This window comes from Aethalodelphis obliquidens, unplaced genomic scaffold (assembly GCF_003676395.1).
Source record: "Aethalodelphis obliquidens isolate GAN/ISIS:26980383/991018 unplaced genomic scaffold, ASM367639v1 scaffold9, whole genome shotgun sequence".
Lineage (NCBI taxonomy): Eukaryota > Metazoa > Chordata > Mammalia > Artiodactyla > Delphinidae > Aethalodelphis > Aethalodelphis obliquidens.
Window position 1 is genome coordinate 4968831 of NW_020837953.1, and position 22499 is coordinate 4991329.

At 45.8% G+C, this 22499-nt stretch overlaps 1 protein-coding gene across 7 annotated transcripts in view; it reads left to right on the forward strand.

Annotated features, from left to right (window-relative positions):
* Window positions 1-22499, forward strand: part of DAB1 (DAB adaptor protein 1) — a 417476-nt gene that overhangs the window by 386378 nt on the left and 8599 nt on the right. For 6 of the 7 annotated variants that reach the window (XM_027108386.1, XM_027108389.1, XM_027108387.1 and 3 more), the window contains 5 exons: window positions 83-145; window positions 2444-2552; window positions 10182-10730; window positions 14518-14645; window positions 15009-15107. In XM_027108386.1, coding sequence (XP_026964187.1) covers window positions 83-145; window positions 2444-2552; window positions 10182-10730; window positions 14518-14645; window positions 15009-15092 — 933 coding nt within the window. In that variant the 3' untranslated portion in view covers window positions 15093-15107. The remainder of the gene's footprint in view (window positions 1-82; window positions 146-2443; window positions 2553-10181; window positions 10731-14517; window positions 14646-15008; window positions 15108-22499) is intronic. The other variant, XM_027108390.1, reaches the window with a different exon arrangement.

The following is a 22499-nucleotide window of genomic DNA, read 5'->3' on the forward strand; positions in this document are numbered from 1 at the left end:
TCCTCAAATCAAATTTTTTTAAAGCAATGCCCACAGCATCCGTTCCTCATGTGATTACACCATTATCTTTTTTTCTTTTCAGGCTGTGACCCAGTTAGAACTTTTTGGGGACATGTCCACCCCTCCTGATATAACCTCTCCCCCCGTAAGTATGCACTTCCCTCAGAGCCCTGCATCTCTTTCTTTTCCTTCTTCAGTCGCATGGTGACAAAAATATGGGCTTTGGGTAAAAGAGGCTACTGGTGGATTTCAACTTGGACTCTTTCAAGCTGTGTGATTTGGGCAAATTTACTAACAATTCTAAACCTCAATTTCCTCTGCTATTTTTTTTTAAAAAGGGATTATGATACATGCTCTGTTTTGAGAAATAAATGAGACCATGCATCAGCAATTACAGGCTATCACTGGGGTTCTTGCTGTTATGCTGGGCAGTGGAGAGAGACAGGAACGGGATGTGATCCCTGCCTGCAAGGAACACATGGTCTAGCTGGGAATATGGGCAAGAAACTCCACACGACAGCAGACCCGATGAGGCATTTGTCATCTCCTACCCAGATCCCACACAGTAAAGGAAGCCAGGTGGTCAGACCAGTAAAGGAAGCATCTTCTCTCCCCGGCCCTTTCTGCCCTCTCCTCTCTCGTTTCCTTCTTTTCTTCCCCTCTCCATCTTCTTTTCATTTCCTCCTCCCTTCCCACCTGCCTGCTGGCTTCGCTGAGCTCATGAAGCTTTGGATCCCCAGCTCTAGTTTCAGCCACAGTATCTCAGTCATTGGTTGCACTGGGGTGGAGATTGCAGGGAGCCCTCACTTGAAAATGAAAAGGAAAAAAAAAAAATAATGAAAACCAAAGCAAAATAGAATCCAAGTGCTTTGAGAACTGGAGGCATTCAGAGGCAACCCTGCAGCCACTGCAGAGAAAAATGCCAAACTGGCCCTTCCAGCTCCTCCCCTGCCCGCTCCCCGGAGGTGGGCGGAGAGCAGGCAGGCACAGCTGCACCAGCTGAAGCTGCTGGGAGGGGGCGGCTCCTCCAGGCGCCGCACAGTTGCACAAACCCAGGGATGGTGCCATGGGTCATTGGCTAGCTGCACCTCACGGAGAAATGGCTGTAACCTCACCACTGAGGACAGATGGCATGAGAGCCTGCTGCCCATAGCTGCCGCCAGGGAATCTAGGCACAGCTGCTCTGCTCCGAATGCCTGGTGCCCAGAGCAGCTGTGAAGGAGGGGACAGCGGCTCCTGTCTCCAGGGAAGCTGGACAGTCTAGAGAGTCTCTCCTCCATCCCAGGGGGAACAGCTGCATGTCTGAACCATGGGGCCATGGAGCTAGAAAGGTCTGGAGAGATCGTCTAACCTTAGCCTCTTCATTTTACAGATGAGCAAACTGAGTTCCAGAGAAGGCATGGGACTCACCCAAGGTCACACCAGAAAAAAGAGAATGACATTGATTGTGTTTTAAAGGGCTTAACACAGCAGCTCATGGCTGTGTTTCTGGCCCTAAACCCAAGTGCTGTCCAAATGGGTATTTAATAATCCTCAGAACAATGCCATGCCTCCTGCAAGCTGCTAGTCTAAAAATGGCCTCGTCTAATTGCCATGGTTTCAGGATTAATTGCTTGCTCCAATCTATTCCAAGGGGAGAAAAATAAGCATATTATGGCATCGAATAGGCATACTCTATAGGCAAAAGGCTTCTATACATGGGTGTGGACCTTTGAAAAAACTAGTACCCATGTTTCTATCTCCGTAGCCTCACCTTACCCAGTAGTTCATGCGGCAGGCCTTTCTGGAATTCCAGCATGGGCCAGGCTTTAAAGTTTGTACCTGCTCAAGCATCATTTTTTTTTTTTTTATCATCTTCTTGAGAACATTTGCTTCTTTTTGCAAATGAAGGTTCAGGCAGGATTCTGGGAGGCACCAGGACCCAAGGGTCTCTATTCTACTTGCTAATCTTTCTTTGTTTATTGAGTCAACATCTGTTTATTGGCCACGTATTAAGTGACAGCCTTGAGCCGGGCACGCGGTAGGTCCTGAGTGAGTGTATGTCACTTTGAATTGACCATTTCTGAAGGGTGAAAGATATTATGGGATAATTTGAGGGCCCAAAAACACCCTCAAAGGGTAGGGGCTCAAACTAAATAGTCACGATACTGGCCAGCATTTGCTGAGCACCTACTATGTGCCTCTGTGTGGTAGGTGCTAAGTGTTTGAAATGCATGATCTCATTTAAGCTTCTCTGCAGCTCTAGAGATGGGTATTGTTTTTCCCATTTTATAGTCTTTATGACCAGCTCATGGTCTGCCTGCCACAGTAAGTGGCCCGGACCGGGGCTTGCTTCTGTAGCACTGCCCCACTTAATTCCTGTGCCTGCTGCTTCCCGTCCTGATTAGCACTGAGCCAGGTCTCCCAGGGGCCTCACGCACCCCTGTCCTTCTCTGTCTGACAGACTCCTGCAACTCCAGGTGATGCCTTTATCCCGTCTTCATCTCAGACACTTCCGGCGAGTGCAGACATGTTTGGTTCTGTACCTTTCGGCACTGCTGCTGTACCCTCAGGTAAGTCCTCTTCCACCTTCCTTCTGCCTCCACCCACCAAGAAAGAGAAAGCGTTGACTGAACCACTGCCAGATTATGCCAGACACCTGTGGGACCACCATTCTCTCCTTGTGACTCTTCAGGTGACATTGAGAAACTGCCGTGGGCAGGCGGGTGGTATGTTCACAAAACTCTGGGATGCTGCAGGCTGGAAATCACTCATGTCTTGCACCTGAAAGGTCAAGATTCCAAGTGTATAGCTTTGGGGAGCTTGGTGCACACACAACCATGCAAATCAGTGCAAATCCTGATTTGTACTGTCCAGCTCAGCCAGATGGAGGGAAGGTGGGGGAGGTGTGAGTCCGTGCTCTGCAGACCTCTAGAGAGCTGATGGATAGAAGAGATCTGCCTTATGGGTGGAGGCTTAAAGAAGGGGAGGTTCCCCATGCAAAGGGAAACACCTGGGAGACAGAACAAACTGCTAACAGTGAATTGTAATGGGGCTCTTAGTGGTTTAAAGAGCGTTTGTTCTATATTCCAAATATTCTTTAAAACGTATATATATAATATACACTTTTACAACAGGGTAAAAATATATATAGTAATAGTGTTGCAGGTGCATATTGGTGGGGTCTGAGGCATCTTGTTTCCATGGCATCAGGCACTCCGTGTAGCTGGCCCACTCTACCTGAACATGGCCAAAGGTGGTATTAGTACTGCTTTTTGCATACATAGCAAAAAGTAAAGTCTTTAAGGCAAAAACATCCTTAAAGACTTTTTTTCTTTAACTACATATTTGAAATCTGTGGCTTTATCTTTCTTTTTCTACTTTATTTATATAAATGGCAGAGTTTGAATATTTCAGAATATAAATTTCTTGCATTCTTCTATAAATAATTACTTTTAATTACACAGCATTAGAAACAAATTCTTGCCACCAAATATAAACCTTGCTGTTATTCAAAGTGAAATTAAAAATTCATACTCTGTTCCAAAGTCGTATGAGCTGAGGGATCATTATGAACTTCTAGAAGCAACAGAGGTTGATAGCAACGGGGTCTGACTTACAGTTGAGAATCTATAGGTAGCCTAGAAATGTCTTTAATTGCTAAGCTTTCCAATCAAATCTGTTCTACCCACCCCTAAAATGGAACAGTGGCAATGACTAGTTTTCTCTACCTAAAGTGGATATTAAAATGTCCTTGGGAATAGTGTTATTGAATCTGTCGTTTTAAATTAGAATAACAGTTTTCCAGAAACGTACCACCTTCCTGGGCCATCAGCCTTGTATCCAGAATAACCATGCTTTGTCCCCACTCTCTGATGGCACCCAACTTACTCATTTTTAGGCATGTTCGTTCCACAGATATCCACTCAGTACTCACTATGGGCCAGGTCCTGTTCTAGGTGTCTGGGGTGTGTCAGTGAATACCAAAGACACAGACCCCTGGCTACAGAGAGCTTACGTTCTACTGGGGAGATGGACAACAACATAAAAATAAGTAGCTTAACATAATCCTAGAAAATGATCAGTGGTATGAACAGAAGGAAGTGTGGAGCAGGGCAGGTGTGAATGGAGGTTGTGGTCAGGAGGAGTGTGATGTGAGCCAGGAGGGCATCTGGATCAAGAGTACTCCAGGTGGAGAAATGGCCCGGCCCCTCCCCCACCCCCTTCTCTGTGAGTCAGAGGGGCTGCATGCAATTCCGGCCCTAACATTTGTTTTTTTTTTTTTTTTTTTTTTTGCGGTACGCGGGCCTCTCACTGCTGTGGCCTCTCCCATTGCGGAGCACAGGCTCCGGACGCGCAGGCTCAGCGGCCATGGCTCACGGGCCCAGCCATTCCGCGGCACGTGGGATCTTCCCGGACCGGGGTACGAACTCGTGTCCCCTGCATCGGCAGGCGGACTCTCAACCACTGCGCCACCAGGGAAGCCCCCCGGCCCTAACATTTGACTAAAATGCCTGAGAACCTGTCTGCACTCCTCCCGGCCCTCCCCCCAGCCAGAGCTTCAGAGCTTTGAAGGCCTGGATTTTGCGGTCTTGTAGTTGACCAGCTGTGTTGCAAACTGGATAAACCACTTCTGCACATTCAGATTCTGCTTCTTCAGCTGCTAAAAAAAAAGATAGATTACCTCCAAGATTTTTTTTTTTTTTTACCTCCAAGATTTTAATTTTTAGAAAGTAAGTCTCAAATTAATTTCAGTTAGCGTATTTTTGCCACTCTTACTCTACTTCGGCTATGCTGAGAAACAAAACTGGGCTTCAGCTGGTGTTAAACTGTCTGCCGTCTTCCTCCCTTAGCCGGCCTTAAAAATCACTGCAGCTGTTGAATCTCCGGCTCCTGTCCCTAATTGCCCAGCCAGTGACCGGGAGATGGGAAATGACCTGGGGTGTGCAGCACAATTAATAGGCTGGGTTTGAACCCTGGCTCAATCGTTTATTTATAAGCTTTAGGCTCCTGGGCAAATTACTTAACCTGTCAGAGTCAGAGTTTCTTCATTTTTATAACTGAATTTAAAATAATACTTACCTTGCAACAATATCATGAGAATTAAATGAGAAAATAAAGTCAAGTGCCTCTGAAAAATGCTGGCACGTTGTAAATGCTCGATGTGGAAAATGCTGTTATTATTATTACTCTGACGTCTAAAGTAGAAGAAAATATGTCTTCTTCTTACCTATATTTTTTTCCTTTGCCTTCTTGGGATGTTCTCTTAAAAAATGCATGAAATAAAGTTTAGGTCTTTGACTTCCTGACTGCACACGGCAGAGCTGGCCTGAAGGGCTTGGAGAATGTGCTCTGTATGAGTACAGACCCTGCCACTAACCAGCTGTGTGACACTCAGCTGTATCGCTTTGGAGCCTCAGGGAACTTATCTGTAAAATGGGGATGATAATTCCACCTCATAGAGCTGTTCCCGAGTTAATACATGTAGTATAAAACATTTAAAACAGTGCCTGGCAGTGTTTACATAAGTAAGCACTCCGAAAACGTTCTCCGCCCTACTCACTGGGGACCCTGGCTCTGCTACCTACCCTTGCCGTGTAGCCACATCAAACCTTCCCCTCCTGAAGCTGTAGGTTCCCTGTATGCAGATTAAAGAGATACTGATAACAGCTACCCCAGAGGCTTGTTTGCAAGGATCGACTTCACAAAAAATGTGAGCTCCACTAGAGCAAGGATTTTTTTTTTTTTACTGTCTTGTTCTTCACGCATCTCCAAAGACAAACAGTGCTTGGCACCCAGGAGGGCCATTTTTGAACAAATGAATCAAATGACATAATGTAGATAAGAGGTACCATATAAGTTCTGTATATATGTTGGAGGAGTCCTTTAGTTTTCACTATTTTCTTCCATTTTAGTCTGCTTTTTTTTTTTTTAATAATGAGGATATCCCCAGGTGCCAGCATCTGGTTATAAATTGCGATTTTCAACACTTTTAAAAATCTAACTGCAAGACAGTAATGCAGGTGTTTCCTTTCACTGCACAGCGAGGAGATTTATGATTCATCTGGACTTCATGGCGTAAACAGATGCTCCTTGGCACCTCCACTGTTGAATGTTAACCAGTAAACAGTCACTAAGCTGTTAAGTGGCTGCAGTGGCAGCCACGCAGTGGTTTCCCATGTTCAGTGCTACTGCAGCCCTGCCACTGAGATGGCCCTTCAGGGAGGCACAGTGCCATGTGGCCCGAGAGCCTTGGCTCACAGGTCTGGGGAAAGCCCCCACTGCAGGGATCCCTCCCACCCAGGAAGAGCAAGTGAGACCTGCAAGTTCCCAAACATGATACCCAATTACCCTTGTTGCCTTTTTTTTTCTTTTGAATATTGTACTTTGTTCTGAAGCAGATGGCATGAAGCCAGGGAGACATGCTAATAGCTCTCTCCAGAAAAGTGTGCACAGCCCATCTGTTGGCTCCTTGTGGAAAAAAGGAAAAAAAAAAAAGGGGCAGAAAAAGCCTGCCACCAGCAGTAGACTGACTCATCAGAGATCATAGCACTTACGGATGCTGGAGTTTAATTGGAGACTTAGAAAAATGCAGTGAAGGCATTTATTCCACTGTGACTCATTCACCTCTACCTAGAGCCTTTCTCCAGCCTCCAGCATTTATGGAGCAGTGGATGTGTGCCCAAAACTGTGCTAGACGCAGAGGAGGGAGGGAGAAAGAAAGGAAAGGTTCCTCGTAGCGGGAGCTTTCCAGTCTCATGAGGGAAGACAGAATCACCGGGCACTTCCGACGCAGTGTGACAAGTGCCGCAGTGGAGATGAACATGGGGGACTGTGCACTCCCAGAGGAGAACCAGCTGAGTCTAGAGGGCAGAGGCGATGCCGAACCACGTCTCAAAGAGCAAAGGAGGGGCAGCCATGTGAAAAAGAATTAGGGATGGCTTTCCAGGCAGATGGACCAACAGAGACGAGAGAACAGGTTGGGTTGTTTGCAACTGCTGCAGGGAAGGGTGCCAGTGGGAGAGCAAATGGAACATGGGGGTGAGGAAGTGGAAAGGAACTGACCCCAAAAGCTCCAAAGTCAAGCTAAGGCCTCCGGGCCTCATACTCAAGGTAATGAAGCACTGTACAGCTGACCTTTGGACAACACGGGCCTGAACTGCACCGGTCCACTTACACGTGGATGCTTTCCAAGAAATACTGCAGTAGTACTGTATGTGGTCTGCGGTTGGTTGATTCCGTGGATGCAGAACCAGGTATACGGAGGGCAACTATGAGTTATATGCAGAATTTCCACTGTGTGCAGGTGAGCGCCCCTAACCCACGCGTCGTTCAAGGGTCAACTGTATTTGCATTTTAGAACAGTCGTCTGGTGGCAGTAAGGAGGATGGGATGGGAGCCAAGCAAAAAAATAGTCTGGCTGGAGGCTGAAGCCTTCCATCCATTTACCACAATGGGCACCAGGGTTGGTGTGATGGCAAGACCCATGGGCCGTTCTTCACCCTGTCAGACCCAGTGCCCCTTTTTTATAACAAGGATTTGTGATGTCTCCTTTAATATTTTGAAATGAAACTCATAGAGAATATAACCTACCTACTTGGTTTTTCAGAAATCAATATAATGTCCTAACTGTAATATAAAGAAGAAATAAAGGAAACTAATTTATAATAACAAGATAATATATAGCAGTAAGGAAATACCCAGGTAAAACTACACTAGAAAACATACTAAGTGGTCAGGTGTGTGTACCTATGACTAGAATCACCACAGGTTCAGACCACCCAGTACAGGAGTGTCATGCTTCCTCCAGCGCCATGATCAGGGACCGTGATTTTCCAAGTTGGTGAACAACTCCTGACAATGTTCCAGACAAAACGAAGTATAGTCTCCCCTCAAATATACACAGTTCTTATATTCCTGGAAAATGTAGTGCATTAAAACTGTGCAAAGAAACTTTGATTTTCCATGTGATTCAAAGTCCAATCTAGTCCCTGGTGGCACTTTTGGTGCCGTAGCCTGGGTTCCCGGTTGGGGAACTAAAATCCTGGAAGCCACAGGGTTGCGCCAGCCCCCCAAAAAATAAATAAATAATAAAATAAAATAGTCATTAAAAAAATCTAGTCTATACTCAAATAATCGCAAACAGAATGCTGACATTTCTTTGTCACGCACGTTATCTCCCACATTATAGAAGGTCTAGTGTCAGTGCTCTTGGCCCCTTAAATGCCAGTACTGTCTGGCCGCGAAATTATCATGACAACCAAAACACACCCCAGAAATTTCCTAATCATGCCTTAGGAGGCAGTAGCACTCCCACTGAGAACCATTGAACCCTGTCAAAGTCAGTCAGAAAATAAGAAAAACAGTGTTGCCAAATTCTTAGTCTGTTGGTAGGTTCAAGTCACTGCATTATTATGATAGACAATGTAAGCAAGTTACAAGTTTAAACGTCAGCACCAATGCCTCTTCACCCCTCTCATTTCCGGGCACGAGGACCAAGGTGATCTGATAAGGATATTGTCTGTTTTGTTGCCACTCCTGCCTCATTCCATAAAAGTATTTAACACTATTAGATTGATCAGTAGGAAGCCCGTGTGTCTGTCTCTACCCCTCTACTGGAGCCTCCTCTGACCTTGGAAGGAAATGGACTGGCTTTGAAGTTGGCTCCATCCCTTATGAATCCATTGAAGGGCAGATCTGAGGCTAGAGCATGAGTGAGGCAGCCCACACGTGATTTCTCTGGGCTCACCGGAGTCACTGACACAACCCAGGACATGCCCAGTGCCCCTGCACTCGCCAGTCTTCCATTTGGAAGTTGCTAGGATACCGTGCAACCACCCTCTTCTTTTCCTGGTCTCACTGCTCTGTACCTGCAAATTCCTTCCAATAGCCATAAAAATGCATATTTTGAGAGGCCGTCTACTCTGCCTGGACTGGTCATCTGTCTCCTGGGCATGATTGCACCCTGAAAAGGGTGGGGACCCCTGGAAGGACATGGGAGTCTCCTCCAGGCCCACAGTGCGCTAAAACATTACATGGCTAGACCAGCTTTACCGACTGTGCTAAGATCAGAAGTCAGTCTTGGCCATCTGGGTGAGGCAGTGGGAAGAATGCTGGCTCTGGGGACAGATGACCTCAGTTCAGGTCCTGATCCCAGCTTGTCTCAGCTGTGTGAGCCTGAATGAGGTGCTTTTCTTCTCTGAGCACCAATCTCCTTATCCCTCAAATGGAGATGATGATACCGACCCTGCAGGGATTTTGTAAAGATGTGAAGCACCTAATACTGTACCTAGCATGTTGTAAGCATTTAATAGGTGGAAATTATTATTGTTTCTATTATTATGGTACAGAGTATCACTTGTGCTCCTTTTAAAATGACTAGATCTCACCTGAAAGGAATAATATAGCAAAAAATTACGGTGACATATGTGAGTACACCCCCTGGAGTTTTGCAGTGCCCAACCTATGCCACTGTATGAGGTGGTCCTGAGTAGATGCTAACTTACATTTTTTTTTAATCTTTAGATTAACCCAATGAGGCGCAGAAGGTATTTTCTACCCATTTTACAGATAAGGAGAGGCTTAGAGAGCTTCTGCAGCTCTCCCCAAATTCCATAGATGAGAAGTGGCAGTCTGAATTTTAACCTTGGCCTCTAAAACTCCAACATTTTGATTCTTAATCATTTTGCACACCGCTTCGATGCTGAGAAGGAAGATGTTATAACCTGGCTTTACAACAAAGAGCTTGACTCTTAGAGAGCTGAAGCATTTGGGAATGCCCTGAGTCTAGCAAGAAGGGGAGGCAAGATTCAAACCCAGATGTGCCTGGTTTCCAGCGCTCTGCCTTTTCCACTGAGACACACTGGCTTCTGAGGTTGTGTGATGTCAGAAACCTCTAAGAATTATAAGACTATAAGAACTTTAAGAACTATAGTAATATTATCATTACTCCCCAGATCTCTGCCTGGTGTCCCCCTCACTGTATTCTAGTCTCTGCTTACAAGTCATCTCCTCAGAGCAGTTTTCCCTGACCAGGGCTCTAGAAGACAGACTCCAGGAGAGCAGGGACTTCTGTCTTACTCACCTTTGCATCCTAGCACACAGCCTGACACTCAACAGTTGCTTGGTCCCTTTCTGCCCATCACTTGACTCCCTGAATAATTCTTACCCAAGGCGCCTGACTTTTTTTTTTAACCTTGCAGGTTATGTTGCAATGGGCGCCGTCCTCCCATCCTTCTGGGGCCAGCAGCCCCTTGTCCAACAGCAGATCGCCATGGGTGCTCAGCCAGCAGTCGCTCAGGTGATGCCAGGGGCTCAGCCCATCGCATGGGGCCAGCCGGGTCTCTTCCCTGCCACTCAGCAGCCCTGGCCCACCGTGGCCGGGCAGTTTCCGCCAGCCGCCTTCATGCCCACACAAACTGTTATGCCTTTGCCAGCTGCCATGTTCCAAGGTCCCCTCACCCCCCTTGCAACCGTCCCAGCCACGGGTGACTCCGCCAGGTCAAGTCCACAGACCGACAAGCCCAGGCAGAAAATGGGGAAAGAAATGTTTAAGGATTTCCAGATGGCCCAGCCTCCACCCGTGCCCTCCCGCAAACCTGACCAGCCCTCCCTCACCTGCACCTCAGAGGCCTTCTCCAGTTACTTCAACAAAGTCGGGGTGGCACAGGATACAGACGACTGTGATGACTTTGACATCTCCCAGTTGAATTTGACTCCTGTGACTTCTACTACACCATCGACCAACTCACGTGAGTGCCCTTCTCTGAAGGCATAAACCCCCAGGGATCAGTTGATGCCTTGCTTCTGGCGTCAGAGAAATCACCTCGGTTGCATTCAACAGGCCTCTTTGTGTATATGACTGCTGCTACGAATAGCCTCCCGTGATTAGGTGCCAATCCTACGCACCTTCTCCACGTGCTTTATGTTTATTATTTCTATACTCCTAACAATGCGAGTGGCAAGTTTCGTTAGACCTGTTTGACAGATAACGAAAGTGAGATTCAAAGACAAAGAAAATAGACAAAAGGGTGGAATCGGATACAGGCCTGTTATTTGTCTAGCATGTTACTCTGGCCCTTAAGTTTCTGTTCCCTTGCACATCCATGTATTCATTTATGTATATCCCAGCTCTGACACATAGATTTGGGTATGCCTTATTGAACTAAAAATGAATGGTGTATGTGCATTTAAAAAATGTTAGGGACAAGTATAAAAAATCAGAAAAGTAAGATCAGGAGAAAACACAGGCCAGAGGTAGAGCAGCCATAAGGCCTCCTACAGCTGGTAGAGTGGCAGCGAGAATTTGCTCAAAGCTTCAGGTAGTCAGAACGCTCTGCGCTGGGAATCCAGAGAGTGGCGTGATTACTTACTAGTTTTGTGTCGATGGGCAAGTCATTTTACTTCTCTGGGCCTCAATGTCCTCATCTGTCTTAGGCTAAGGGTCATAAAAAGGATTCAGTGGTACATGTTCTAAAACATTACGTGCCTCACAGAGTTGGAAGTATTTTTATCATCATTGTTATGGCATACTGAGCGGGTTTGCGCAGTCTTGGACTGAGGTTCTCATCCTGCCTTCTCCACCCCAAACTGTGTCTTCGGGCAAGTGTGTGACTTCCTTTAACCTCAGCTGTGTCTTGGGTGAAATAAGTGAGCTAGCTTCAATAGCTCTGTGCCTTGTCCTAGTTCTGGCATATTCGGTGATTCTATCCCAGCTCACTTTTCTATGGCCAGCATCTGGAAAACCAGCACTGTGCAGCCAATCAGAATCCAGATGTACTTGGGCACGCCGATGCCTGGTTGACACCACCCGGGGAAGGTGTCTGGTGATCCAGCCTGTGCCTTGACAGTTGATAAGGGGAAGGAAAAGGCTCATGGAACAGTGAGGTTGGCGTTTTCATTACTGTCACAGATGGTACGGATTACTGCTTAGCCAGTCCCGTGAATTGTCAAAAAAAATCTAATGTTAACACAATTAGATAGTGTCACTTCAGCAAGGTTTGGGATGCTGTTCTGAAAATGAACCTCTTCTATGGGTATAAATAACCTACTTCCTCTCAGGCCATATGATCTACACGGTGGGGGCATCTCTATTCACTCCAGCTCACGGGGTTTCAATGAAGAATCATGAATAAAAAACGAAATGCTAAAGAAATGACAGCCATGCAGAAAAAGCAAGCATCTTTTGAAGACAAGTGTCTCTCTTTCAAGGGGCTTGTGTGCCAGCTATATATATAAAAGAGGGAAGTTTAAGTTCTTTGAGGACAGGGAATATGTCTTAATCATCCTCGTGCTGCTACACGTCTCGTGATGGTTGTGTGGTGTCTGGCACATGGGATGTGTTTTGGAACGACTGTAGAGGATGAAGGTACAAAACAAAGGCTACTCAGCTACTGTCGTGTGTCAGAGCGGGAGATTTTGGTCCAGATAATTTTTTGCTGTGGGCGGCCGTCCTGTGGACTGTAGGATGTTTAGCAGCGTCCCTGGCCTCTAGCCAGGGCCACTAGACGCCCGGTAGCACACATCCTCTTCCCCTACCATGATGACCAAGAATGATTCTAGATAGTGCCAGATGTCCCTTGGGAGTAAAATTGTCCTAGATTAAGAACCACAGTTTTAGGGTATAGAGGTATTCTACAAAACCTTCTAAAGGTTCAGATACTTGCATAAATAAACTTCGAGTTTTGCATCCCACTGATTCCATCCAATAAGTATGAGCAGTATATCTCTCAGAATCGGCAGCTCTGTCAGGGTTCTCAGCCTTTAGTAAGCAAGAAACCATGTCAAACACAGTTCAGAATCCAATTACACTCATAATTATTAAGCATCTACCGCATATCAAGGTGTTTTCATAAAGCTTATCTCATTTAAACTCTCTCTAACTGGTTTGTTCTATAGGCATCTCATGAAACAAAACAGACTTCCTTTTAAATTAAAAAAAAAAGAAACAATGTTTTATTTTAAAGAAAATGAGTGCAACCTATCTTTTTTTTTTTTTTTTTTTTTTTGCGGTACGCGGGCCTCTCACTGTTGTGGCCTCTCCCGTTGCGGAGCACAAGCTCCGGACGCGCAGGCTCAGCGGCCATGGCTCATGGGCCCAGCCGCTCCGTGGCATGTGGGATCCTCCCGGACCGGGGCACGAACCCATGTCCCCCACATCGGCAGGCAGACTCTCAACCACTGCGCCGCCAGGGAAGCCCGCAACCTATCTTTATATCTTCTTATCCATCAGCATCACCTTTCGAATGTTTTGAGCGGAGAGGAACCAAAAGTACACCTCAAATAGAAATAGAAAAGCACAGTGGACTGAACACTGTCAGATTTGTGTTAAATCCCAGCGCTCCTGCTTCATGGTTGTGTTAACTCTAAGAAAGGCACTTCACCTCTCTGAGCCGCAGTTTCTTCATCAGAAAAAGACAATAGGTACAGTAGCACCTTGCAGGGTTTATATTAGAGAGCATAATGAATGCAAAGTGCCTAGCACCGTGTCTAGCTTGCTGGCCCACAATAAATAGCATCATCATTCTAAAGAGAGGTTCATCGAGGCAAAAGCAACCCACCAAGTTTTATAATCACTCACTGTCTGATAAGCAGCCAGATTTTGTAAATTCTGGGATGTAATGGCAGGGAGGCCTTGTCAATGGCTTTTGAAATTCAGCTACTGAATCAAGCCACGCCTCCCCCCCTCCCTTGGGGCTGAGCCAGTGCTGGGTATTTTCAATGCCAAGTTAGACATTATTGAAAAGAAAAACAAAGAAATTATTGAAAGGAAAGTAGTTTCTAATGGCGTATTTATTATAAACCTCTGGGATAAAGGAGACAAAGGAAATGTGGGAAGGTTAGGACAGAAAATGGAGATCCTTATGGAACAAGGAGAAAAGTGGCAGCTGTGAAGTTGCCGTCGGCTACATTCATTTTCCCAGATCACTGAGACACTCTATTCAGCACGTGTTTATCAAATACCTACTGTGTGCCAGGATACAAAGCCTGCTTCTACCACTTGCCAAGTCTGTGGCCTTGAGCAATTTAGCAATCTTTACCTTCCTTATCTGTAAAATTGGAAGAACCCCACCTCGAAGAGGCTTTATGCGGGTCAGTGATATCGCCTGTAAAATTTCTGATGGCTTCCGACACATAGAAGGCACTCAATAAATGCACATCACTCTCCTCTTCTCTATTTATTCTTATTGAAATAATTACATGAAGTTAAGAAAGAAGACTGTAGTCCAGCAGGTCTCAATTTGAGTCTGCAGAAACACAGAATTTCTGATTCAGTCGGTGTATCTAGGGTGGGGTCCAAGGATTTGTATTACTATCAAGTTCCCACCAGCTCCTTCCTGACCATCAAATTTGTGAGAGGACAAGATTCATAGGTACAGAGGAGATATTAAACCGTTCAACCGATTTGACTTGTGATAGGAAGGGAGGAGTCCTGGGATTTGACTTGAATATAATCATATCCCTGAGGTTTCTGTGGGCTATAAACGGTTGCTGCCGGACACTTAGGATGTTTTCTTTTTTTGCATGGTCTCTATGTAGCTCCAACCCCAGCCCCTAGACAGAGCTCTCCATCCAAATCATCTGCATCCCACGCCAGTGATCCGACCACCGATGACATCTTTGAAGAGGGCTTTGAAAGTCCCAGCAAAAGTGAAGAGCAAGAAGCTGTAAGTGACTGGTTTGTTCTTTCGGTTTTGTTTTGTTTTTTTTCTTCAATTTAAAACCTCTGTATCTGAAATGGACAATGCATGAGGAAACCTATGTAGAAAAGAATGCTGGCTCAGACTCTTAAGTTCTAAAGGGGTGACTAAAGACGTTTTCTTTTATGTTCAAATGAGCAGCTGAAAACCGTTATCCTTTCATTAAGTTGTTACTACAAGTTCTCACATTTGCGGAAGTGGCATCCTCTAAAGGAAGTGCTGCCTCCTTTAAAATAACAGAGTGTATGTGTGCATGAAAATATGCCCAGCTGTCTTATATTTTCAATTACTGAAAAGAAAAAAAAAAAGTGTTATCTTCTTGTGTTCTAGCCTGATGGGTCACAGGCCTCATCCAACAGTGATCCCTTTGGTGAGCCCAGTGGTGATAATATAAGTCCACAGGCCGGTAGCTAGATAGCACAGGTCTGGGTAGGTATCTGTCCTTTTGATCTCCCTTAAGCCATCCGCTTTCCCTTTTGCTTGTTTGTTACCTCAAGTCACATCCCTGATGTTTACATCATCTCGCCTTGCCTGGTGTCTGTTTTCCACCTTGTTTATCCTCATGGATGCATGACCTTTGACATATATTGGGAGGTAGGGGTAGAGGTGAGGAGTGGGGAATGGTCGTATTTTATTAGTGATATGTTCTGGGGGGGGCGGTGTTGCTAGCAGGAGGCATGGTCAATGCTACTGAACGTGGACTCAGTGTCTAAAATCATCAACATTCTGAGATGGACACATTCTGCCCACCCTGATTCTTTCTCAGTGAAGTACGGTCCGGATGCTTCAATCTTTTAAGCAGTGTGTCAACTGCATTTGCCTACACTCGGCAGATCTAAAATAAGGTCACCAACCAAACACACTGAGAAGCCAGCCTAAGGAACAAAAACAAGCAGTGCTTGAAATAAGGTTGATAGAGATGTGAGATCATCGTAGTCCATTTTGTCTGGCCAAAAGGGGCCCCCGCACCCTTTCTGATGTGAAAGTGGAATTCAAAGCTCAGAGACGTGTCACGTTCGCCTCTGAGGCTCTGCTGTTTGCACCTGTGTTACAGCCTGTGGTTTGCCACCAAACCACTTCAGACTCCATCAGCAGCAGCTTCAAGAGAGGGGTACTTACATTTACTAGAAGTGGGTTTTGGCACTTGAATTTTAATACATCTGATTTTATGGACAGAAAGAGGGGCTGATGAAGCGAACTTTCCCAGGAGACAGAAGTACCCCTTGTTACCCAGGCATGATTTCTAAGGTCACTCCTTGACAAATGTGTTCAATTTTCATATACGTCTCTAGTTTTCCACAAACGTGTAGGACTGCAAGGCCCTACCGACAGAGCTCTGTTTTCAGACCTGAACATTATGGTCAGAACCATTAAAATGGTAAATAGTTTTCACTGTTCATAAGTGGATTCTCAGGCTACCTTGGAATCAGTTGCAGTTCGTGTGTAAGTTATTTTGATGGTTCTTGAAAGCTCATACAGTGTTTTGAAAGTGCATTTTGCTAATAGATTTTATGATTAAAGAATCTCACATACCATACTTCTTGCCATGTTTCACCTCAGTACGATAGCACATGAGAACACATCATGCCACGCACATGCCCATCTAAAAATCCAGTCTTGCATAGCTGTTTGGGGAACTTGTGATACAGGCAAAGTCAATGTTCCAGGAAAGACAAAAGTTGGAGATGATGGGTGGACCCCTTGGGAAGATTCCCCCAGAGGCTTTTCTACCCCTTACATATGTTTTATTTCACATGCTCACCCTTGCCTTGAAAAATCTGATGAATGAACTGGAGGTGACAAGAGCCATTCATCAGCGTAACAGCCAACATCATCCTAAAATTGAGTTCTTCTAGAGAATAAAGATGACGTGCAGCATCTGCAGGTCGATGTTTCACACCCTCATCTTTACGAGCCTGTTCTGCTTGAGACAGTCGTACAGGCTCTTTTGTGAGGCTTCAGCCTGTTCCGTGTTTGATGTTCTGTCTAGAACTCCAGGCCAGGGTTGAGTTGTGAACGGACGTGGCATGGTCTAGTGGGAAGAGCTCAGAATTTGGAACTTGAGCTCAAATTCTAGCTCAGCTACTTAAGAGCAGGAAATCTTGGGCAAGAACCATACTTGCTGTTGAGCCTTGGTTTGCTTATCTGCTGAAAGGGCCTCATGTATACATTACGTTAACTAAGACAGCATATGGAGACAGGTACTCGGTCCTCGGCTTAAAAAAATCTGGTTCTGGAGCAAGAGTGAGTTCAGAATCTGGCGCTAGCACTTATAAGCTATGTGACCCTCGTGAGACGTCATAATAATTCTCGATCTTATTTTGCAAAATGAGGGTAAAAATAGTGTTCTCCTCATAAGCTTATTGTTTGGACAATAATCATAGGAGGTGATGTGTGTGGAGCTCTTAGCACAGCATCTGACACAGGGAAAGCACCCGAGAGCTGTTAGTTGCCATCGCCACCACCAACACCATCACCGCCACCCCCATCATCATCCTATGTGCTCAATAAATGTGGTTCGCCACTCCCTTGGATTTTATACGTTTAGCCCTTATGTCCTCGTGTTGAATAAATTCTACCATAAGGACCCAGGCCACTGGCTGGGAGGTTTTGCTCTTTACTTTCTATTTGCAGGTAATTAATTTTCAATATCCCTCAAAATAGCTTTGGGAAAAAGAAAAACCCTACTTCTTAGTTTTCTGGCTCGCCCTGTCCCATAATCAGAAGGACCCCTGTTCGGGCCTCACAGGCTGCCTCTCACTTCTCAAAAAATGAGCAGCCTTATCTTAGATTCACATGTAACTCATAATAAGTAGCTCCCAGCTCCACAGGAGGGCTGGGCTGTAATCTTCCGTGAAACAGTTTTCTCCCTTTGAAGGCTTAGTCTGGCAATTACACAATTGCCTATCAAGAATTGCGTTCCAAGAGGCTGATGCCAGCCTTGCCGACACATCCCTTAAGACACCCATAAGGAAAGTCCAAATGAGCCTTTTGGGCCCCTCCTTCAATAGCAGTATAAGCCACGTTTGATCTGTCTCCATCCCATTCACCCGTCCACCCAACTGGAAATTTACTGACTGCAATTTCTTAGGGCCTTTCCAGGCATTTGGAAAAAGGATACCATGCTGGGGGAGTTCCGTCCATGGCTCTGTTTTCCCCGCTGCCTCCGTACAGTTGGAAAGCAAGAGTCTCAGCCTTCTTATCACCCTTGCAACCATTATCTCCAGCTGCTTTTTATTAGAAATGCCCGCACAATTCTGAATAGGGAGGGGTGACATCTGTTGATAAGTTAAAACCATATTGCACCCTAGTAAGAGGAAACGGATGGCCTCAATCCTCTCAGGAGGAAGCTTCGGGGCCAATCTCAAAACAGCATTTCTGTTTTAGCAATAAAGGGGAATATCTTCAATTATTTCATGTTTTTCCCCTACCCTCCCATCTGGGAGAATCACGTGTCTTTGAAAGACTGGGTCAACAGGGGCAAAAAAAAAAGAACCCAAATAATATTATAATGGCTGGCGTGGGAATGGAAGGTAATTTATACTCCACTGATATGTTGCTGGAGCAATTTTAAGGGCGAAATGTTAGCTTTTGAGGAGATGAAAGAAAAAGGAAAACATTTATTTGGTTAAATGGCTAAGTAAATAAACTGCCTATCAGACTTTCCCAGCTGTCAAGTCAAAGTAGCGTCTGTAACAATGGGGAATTGTTTGGTCTGTCTCCCTTAGTAACAGCAGATATTGCCGTAAAAAGTCACTGTCATTTGTTAAGACCAATCTTCATAGTGGGAACCCAAGACATGTAAAATGTTACCTGATGGATTTACAGTGTTCAAGGGAAAAGAAAGCAGAACTTCAGATGCTTTTGGTAAGAGATTTAAAAAAAAAAAAAAAAAAAAGGAAAGAAAGAAAAGAAATGCCCAGAGTCAGGGGACTTGGGTCTGAATTATGGCTCCAAAGCAGGTGACCTTAGGCAGGACTTTAGCTATAGCCCCTGGAACCCCCAATCACCACATATGGATGAAGACGAATCATAGCAAGAGCGCCCTCCTCAGGCTCTCCCAGAATCAGAAGATACCATGAGTATGAAAGTGCTCTATAAGCTTTGAAAGTAGAATACACGTATTTGGCATTATTATCACTATGCTGTTTTTAAACAGAATCACATAACAAAGAGCCTCAAAGCAGAGAACCACCAAAATGGAAGAATAATCTCTCCTTTTCATGGGCATAGCACTCCGAGGCAGGTCCGAGCCAAGCTAGTCCAGGCGGGAGATGGGAAGGCCTGGTTGAGAGCAGTGTCGGCCAGGTTGGAGAGATGGGCGTGATGCCCAGGGATATGAAAAGATGGAATCAGGAGGAGGTTAAGGCTGCAGGGAAGTGGGAGGTGAGGAAGAAGAGGGCGTGTGCTAGGATGACCCCCAGGTTCCTGCCTGAGTTGGGGGATCTAGGTGGCGCCAGGCATGTGCTAAGGAATGCAGAGCTGCAGGCTTGAGCAGAAAAAAGGCCAGTTTACTTTGGGACCAGTTGCACCCGAGGTGCCCTTGAACTTCCAAGCAGAGATGCCGGTGGACTGCTGCATAGGAGACTCTGGAGAACAAAAGACTAGAAATGGAGATTTCAACATGGTGTTCAGCCCCTAGAGTAGTGAGCACACCTAGACTCCACTGATCATTTAGACCCGAGGCCAGCACACTCTCTGGGACTCTTTACGTTTTTGTGGGCCATCTGGCCTTTGTCACAACTAATCTGCTCTACTGTTGCAGCAGGAAAGCAGCAAAAGCGCATAAAGGACTGGGTGTGATGAGTGCCAATAATACTTTATTTACAAAAAAACTGGCAGCCACTAAAATGGGCCAATGGGCTGTCGTATGATGACCTCTGAGTTAGATCACGCTTACTGTTTCTAGAATCACCCTGCAGAAGCTAACGCAAGGAGGCTTACGTTTACTACGACTAATAAAATAAATGTAAAAATTACTAGGATGTTAACAGCACTTTTATAGACATCACCTAATTCAATCCTCAGGGGAATGCTCTTAAGTATTTTTATCATTCCTATTTCACAGATATGACAGGTGAGGTAGAGAGGTTTATGACATGTTGAAATCACACGATTCACATGTAATAGGGCTAGGATTTGAATCTAGACCCAGATTAAATAACGTAAGAGTGCTCAACCAAGACCGGACACCTAGGTTTCAGCAGCCTCACTGACGTCATTGCTTGTGACCTGAGGCAGACGGCTTCATATCTGACCTCTGGTCTTCTCTTTGGTAAAGCAATTCCCACAGGCCCTTCTAGCGCTTACATTCTAGGACCCTCTAACTTGCCCACGGTCACCCAGCTGGAGCATGCAATCCCCAGTCCTCAAACTAGATCTTCCAACAGCAGCCTTCTCCCAGGCTGTCCTTATTCCCAGCTAGTGAAGGAAAGGCCAGACGTCCCTGAAGTATGTTGACTTCATTAGGGGTCCTGGTGCCTATCTGGGTGAGAGCCAGGACCCACTCCTGACCACCAGGAAGCTACTCAGGACAGGCCATCCTGCTTATGGCAGAGAGCGGGTACCAGCAACCTCAGTGCCCTCCTCTGCTACCTGACAAGGTCGAGAAAGGTGAACTAAATCTGCCAAGCAGATGATTGTACCCATTATTATTGGGGAAGTGCAGAATTGATCAGGACATGTGCAGACCCCCTGGGAACTCAGAGTGTGCACCTCTGTGTTCACCAAGTGGGTTTCAGCACCCGAGACCCCTGGAAGCGAGTGCGTTTAGCAGCAACTTCAGTCTCTAAGGCATCATCATTAAATTCATCTGTATTCTGAAGACTTTCCTACTCTGAAGGCCAGATTTTCAGGCTGAAAGTGGTCAGAAAGCTTTATTGTTTCCCTCTCCTCTGAATAAAAAGGAAAGGAAGACTCCTGCCCCTTGTTAAAATTCCTTATGTCATATGAGCTCACTTATTACGTGTTACAGTCCCATGATGTTGATGTTACAAACCCCATCATACAGATGAAGAAACTGAGGCCCAGGTGAAATGCCTTCCTCAGTTCATACAGGTAGTTAGGAAGTTGCTGGGGTCTTTGTGGCTCTAAACCCCATGGCTTTTTCATGGATTCAGGTGGAACTTTGAGTTCTTGCAGCCTTATTTCCACTCCCCGGTTACCGTCACCTTTTTCATTTTATCAGGCCAGGAAATGTTAGACCCTGCTGAGCTAGGCCCAAGTGTTCGGGCTTAAAGACCCTGAGGCTGAAGTTGCTGCCTCGGCAGGGCAATGCTGAGGACCTCAAGCTGTGGCTCACCTCCTAGCTGCCGTCTGACCCCCAGCTTGGCTCGGCATGGCTCTTACCCCCAGGCTCCCAGGAGGGGCAGAGATGGGCTTGCTCAGCAGCTAGATTGCACGGCGCGTGACCTCACGTCCAAGACCACCTTTCTCAGCGTGCCACGTCTTCTCCCCACTCATCATCTGTTTTGGACGTACCTTTGCTCCATGTGGCCAAGCTTTCCAGAAACAAACACAATGAAAATTAAAGGGATGCAAAGTCATAAGCACAATTTAGGTGGCTTTTCCAAAGGGGCTCATTATAATGTGGGATTGGAAACTATATGCCTTTATACTTCAAGCCAGACAGGTGGAGATAGGTAGGGAAAGTGAGGGAATAAGCACAGAAAGGGGAGTCCAGACCCTGGGCTGCCCTCCTGGCTCTCTACTGATTCCTGCGGACTTTGGGGAAAAAAAAAAACCCGTCCCATCTGGGGGCCTCCATTTCTTCCTGTAGGAAAGGAACCGTTGGATCGATGGCCTTTCTTGCTTTGACATTTTACAAAAGGGGTCATTGTGGCAGTGGAGAGGACAGTGGGCTTAGGAAAGAGCTGGGTGCGTTTACATGAAACGCTCAGGAAAACAAATCTAATCTACAGTGGTCGAAAGCAGGTCAGTGGTTGCCGCACTGGAGTGAAGGGTTGACTGAGCAGGACCCCGAGGAAGTTTCTAGGGTGAGGAAATGCTCTATAGCCTGATTGCTCTGGGGAGGGCCAGATGGGTGTATATATTTCTCACAACTCATCCAACTGTACACTTAAAATGGGAACATTTCACTGTATGTAAATCACACCTCAATGAAGTTGATTTAAAAATAAGAATAGGTAGATTCATAGAGATGGAAAGTAGATAAGAGGTTAGTTACCGGGGGTTGGGGGTCAGGGGTCAGGGGGACTAGCAAGTCACCGCTTAATGGGTACAGAGTCTATTTGGGGTGAAGAAAGAGATTTAGAAATAATGGTGATCGTTGCATAACATGATGAGTGTGATGAATGTCCCTGAATTGTCTGCTTAAAAACGATTAAAATGGCAAATGCTTTGCTCTAAATATTTTACTGCAATACAAAAGCTAAAAAAATAACAAAGCTGGTTATATCCCAGCTCTGCCCTATGCTGGCTGAGTGACCTTGGGCCAGTCACCAAACTCTGGGGAGCCCTGCTTCTTCCCTGTAAGTGGAGATAGGAATACCCAGGGTACAGACTCTGCGATGCCCAAATGAGACCATGTATGTGATCGAGGAATCCCCTTTAGAGACTGTAAAGGTTTCTGTAAATATAAGCTATTATTACTCTAAATCTGTGATTCCACTTGACTTCTGTACGTGAGCTCATACTTCATACTTAAAGTCACCTGCAAACACGTGGAAGTCTCTGCCATCCACAGGGCCCTCCAACCAGATCCTTTAGATTAACCCCGCATTCTCTCTACAGTTTCCCAAGGCGGATCCTGTGCCATTATTAGGTTTCCTAACAGCCCAGTTAATGCTATGAAGTAGTGTC